Genomic DNA, 3,954 nt, shown 5'->3' with positions numbered 1-3,954 from the left:
GGGAGGGAGGAGGTGGGATGTTGAGCTGTCAGCCGGATGGGAGGAGGTGGGCGGCTAAGCTGTTAGCTGGACTGGAGGAGGTGAGCGGACAAGCTGTCCCGGCAGGAGGGAGGCTGCCTCATTATGGGTACGCCCCTGAATGCAGAGGTTCTTTTTGTTCTATATGTTAAGTGTTATTATTGACGTTAGAGCTGGCCATGGTAGATTTGTCTGGATTACAACTGATGATGCTATCTGGGGGTATCCCAAGACCCATAGGTCTGAGAGGACCCAGATCTTTAGAAATAAGCATATTTTGCCTTCAGAAGAAAACTACAGGTAAATAAGGGGCTTTGACTATATTCTAGTTCAAGTGCATATCTTGATGTCTTGGGGAGATTCTCTCTCTGCATTTTGTGACAATTGAGTGTCAGAGATTGATTGAAAATCCAAAATATTACAGTTGCCACTGGAACTTTAGGTGAGGGGAAATCTTTAAATGGGGGACTCCTGTTCTGCTGGCAACTGTTAAGAAGAGCATTTTCCTTTCTGGTGTCTACAGGCCAGGAAGTGAAGGGAAATCTCCATATGTGTCTCTTTTTTTCTCTGTCAAAAACTACCCAAAATGTTTTGGCTAAATATACACTTGAACTTGACATACTTTGTATATTATTATTTCATTTAGGGATTATGGTTGTTTTACAATGTGACAGGAAAAAGCAATTAACTTAGAGGAGGCCAAGGCCTGAATGCTGCCAACACTCATTATGGTTTTAACTTGCTGGTGCTCCTGACACCAGTAATATGCTATTAGCCAGCTATATGCAACTTTGCATACTGTATTTATTGTGCTTTTATTTTAAAACTTTAAATACACTATTTTAAATATACTTTAAACAGCTTAAAATATATATATAAAAATAAAAACGGAGACTAACAGGGTTATTCACAAAAGGGTGAAGAGTTTGGAGAAGGGAGGAGAAGTGAACAATCTAGGACAACATAGCTGGACTGGAAAGTGAGCTGAATTGGAGAATTTTTCCCAAATCAGCTATGTTGTCCTAGATTGTTCACTTCTCCTGCCTTCTCCAAACTCTTCACCCTTTTGTGAATAACCCTGTAAAATTGAGTGAATGCTTAATGAGATGATGAAATTTTGGTTCCTTGAATATTATAGATGTGCTTAATGATCTTGTTTTATAATTATGTAAAGGTACTGTGCTTGCTCTTAGGTGCGTGTTGTTTGCTCCGCTGACATTCCTTTGCAAAGCTTGTTCATGCAAAAGCTTAAGGATGCAGACGATGCAGAATCCAGAATTCTTCTAGATGATCTTGAATTAAGCCAGGTATACTTATTTGTGCATATTATGACTGCTTCTTTTTTTAAATCTTGCAAACCTCCGTTTTAGATACCTCTCAAATGGAAATCACAATTATTAAAGTAAATGCTGGAAACTAGTAATGACCATTGGCCAAAACCATTCAGAATCTTGGAAGAATAGAGAAATAGGAAAAAATTTAGAGCAAAACTTTTGTAGTATGGTTATTTGCCAATAACAGTCACTCTATTTAAAACTGCTTATTATTAAGTTATTATTGTGAGGATGATAAATCTGAATTGCAGGCAGATATAAAAGGTTGTTTTATTTTTTGTTGGGGGTGCTTCGGGGAAATATCAGGGGTATAAACAGACCCCTGACATTTCCTTTTTGAAATAGAAAAAGAAATTGAGGATACAGAGTCCTAAATTTCTTTTTCTGCAGCCTCTATTCTAAATGAATGGAAAGCACTCAGTACAGAAGTTTCCCATTCATAACTGGTGATAGTAAAACATTTACTATCATCCAGTTGTAAATAGGTAGAAGCCTCTTTACTGAGGCTTCCACCCATTGCGAAACTCATGAATGAACAGGAAGTTATGTAAATGATGTGATGTGATCAATAACAGTCATTTTATTTAAAACTGCAAGTTATTTTTGTGGGAATGATAAAGCTGAATTGCAGGCAGATATAAAAGGTTAAGTTTTATTTTTATTTTTTTGTTGGTGGGGCTTCGGGGAAATACCAGGGGTGTAAACAGACCCCTGACATTTCCTTTTTGAAATAGAAAAAGAAATTGAGGACACAGAGTACTAAAATTCTTTTTCTGCAGCCTCAACTCTCAATGAATGCAAAACACTCAGTACAGAAGCTTCCCATTCATAACTGGTAATCGTAGTACTATGTGTCCCCAGTTTTTTACAAACATTGGAGTGATCAGCTGATCACTCCAGTCTTTGTCCTGCACACAGAGGATCAGTGAATATCACAGATATTTACTGATCCTCCGTTCGGCCATCCGACCCGGTCACCCACGCAGAGATGACAGAGCCACCTGCGATCCAGGATTGGACAGCCGGCGGCTCTGATCTGCACACCGCTCCTGAAGAGGCTTAAGATTGTGGTGGCCGGCAGCGGTGGTGTCAGTGCGAAGGGGGGGTGCCCTGATGTCAGCTATTATTTTAAAGGGGACTGTCGAGGGAACTGTTCTGGTATAAGTTCATAGTGGCTAAAGTGACCATAAGGTTATAGCAGAATCACAAAAGCCACCAACGTAAGGGCTACTGACGTGGTCAGCTGGAAACAGTTGTATTCCACCGTAAGCCTGTGTCAGCGAAAGGGTTAAAAACATGGAAAAAATAGTGATAACTACATCAGTGATTGGGAAGTATTCCCTAGAGTAAGGGCAAACTAACAAAGCATACAGTGCACCTTATTACTGTTAAATAAATAAATGTCCATGCATTTAAATGTTCAAACTCTAATCTATGTTTTCATTGTGTTGAATGCAGGAAGCATCTGCAGGATTGTCAGTTTTTACAGGTGAAGAAGAAGTCTTTGCATTGCAGCGTACATTATCTCGACTTACGGAGATGCAGACTGAACAGTATTGGAGGGATGGGGACAGAAGTCAAAATTAATTACGACGACGTGTCAAGGCAATGCGATAAATGCACAGTACATCACAAATGGCATTTCTCTAGAAGTGTACATGTTTGCTAAAATTGCACAACAGCCTCAGGACCATTATTTTATGTTACTGTTTAAATGTGTTCCTATTTGCTGCGTTCTGCTAGCTCTGCTATGCTCTGGGCTGTAATTGAGCAGCTCACATATTGAAATGGTTCCATGTGTGGCATCACACAAGGCACAGAGATGGCCAGTGTTATTTTACTATTTATCATATGTGCCATTTATGTGATCATAAATCACATCAGTGTAGAAATGATTGGGGATGATTCTTAGAGACAAATGCAGAGTACCTGAGTTTAATGCAATCAGCAAAAGCTCCTCTATTTAATGTTGAAGTGTTCAGAATGAGAGGTATTCACACAGTATGTACTTTAATATACGTATATGTGTGTCACAATATTTGTTTGCTTACATTTGACACTGTATTGAGAGGTGCTATCCGTGAGAATGTAACAAATACATTCACTGCCAAAGTGAAGAAAAAACTTAGCTTTAATACATGTGGCTATGCATTACTGCAGGACAGTATACTGCAAGTATTTTTTACTATATTACAGCAGTGCTTCAGTTTGTGTTTTATGCGCACAAAAAGCCATTGGTTATTTTTTCTTGATAGAAATACGTTTTCATTCTTTGCCAGAGCTAGACTTGAACTTGAAGTTACATTAGCCAGCACTTTGTAAAATAAAAAAAACAGCTCTGGCTGCATGGTGCTGTCTCCCATAGACTCAGGCACTGACCGATGGAGCGCTGCTTCTTTTCTGGGTTAACTGATGCCCAGAGTCATTCAACCAACCTCCTGTGAATCCAGGGCTTCAAGGGCTCATCCTAAACTCACAGGTGACTGCTGCAGAGAGTGGTACCTCGTCATTAAACAACATTTATGATCTGGCCTGGAAGCAGAGGGTAAAGAGGGCCTGTGACTGGACTGAATACACATGGAAAAAAAGGTATGTATTCAAA

At 39.5% G+C, this 3,954-nt stretch overlaps 1 protein-coding gene across 1 annotated transcript in view; it reads left to right on the top strand.

Annotated features, from left to right (window-relative positions):
• Positions 1-3,566, top strand: part of LACE1 (lactation elevated 1) — a 74,727-nt gene extending 71,161 nt beyond the window's left edge. The window contains exons 12-13 of the mRNA XM_018563741.1: positions 1,212-1,325; positions 2,811-3,566. Coding sequence (XP_018419243.1) covers positions 1,212-1,325; positions 2,811-2,939 — 243 coding nt within the window. The 3' untranslated portion in view covers positions 2,940-3,566. The remainder of the gene's footprint in view (positions 1-1,211; positions 1,326-2,810) is intronic.
• Positions 3,567-3,954: the final 388 nt, after the last annotated feature.

This window comes from Nanorana parkeri, unplaced genomic scaffold, assembly GCF_000935625.1.
Source record: "Nanorana parkeri isolate BGI_ZX_2015 unplaced genomic scaffold, ASM93562v1 scaffold691, whole genome shotgun sequence".
Taxonomy (NCBI): Eukaryota; Metazoa; Chordata; class Amphibia; order Anura; family Dicroglossidae; genus Nanorana; species Nanorana parkeri.
This window is presented reverse-complemented; position numbering and strand designations above follow the sequence as displayed.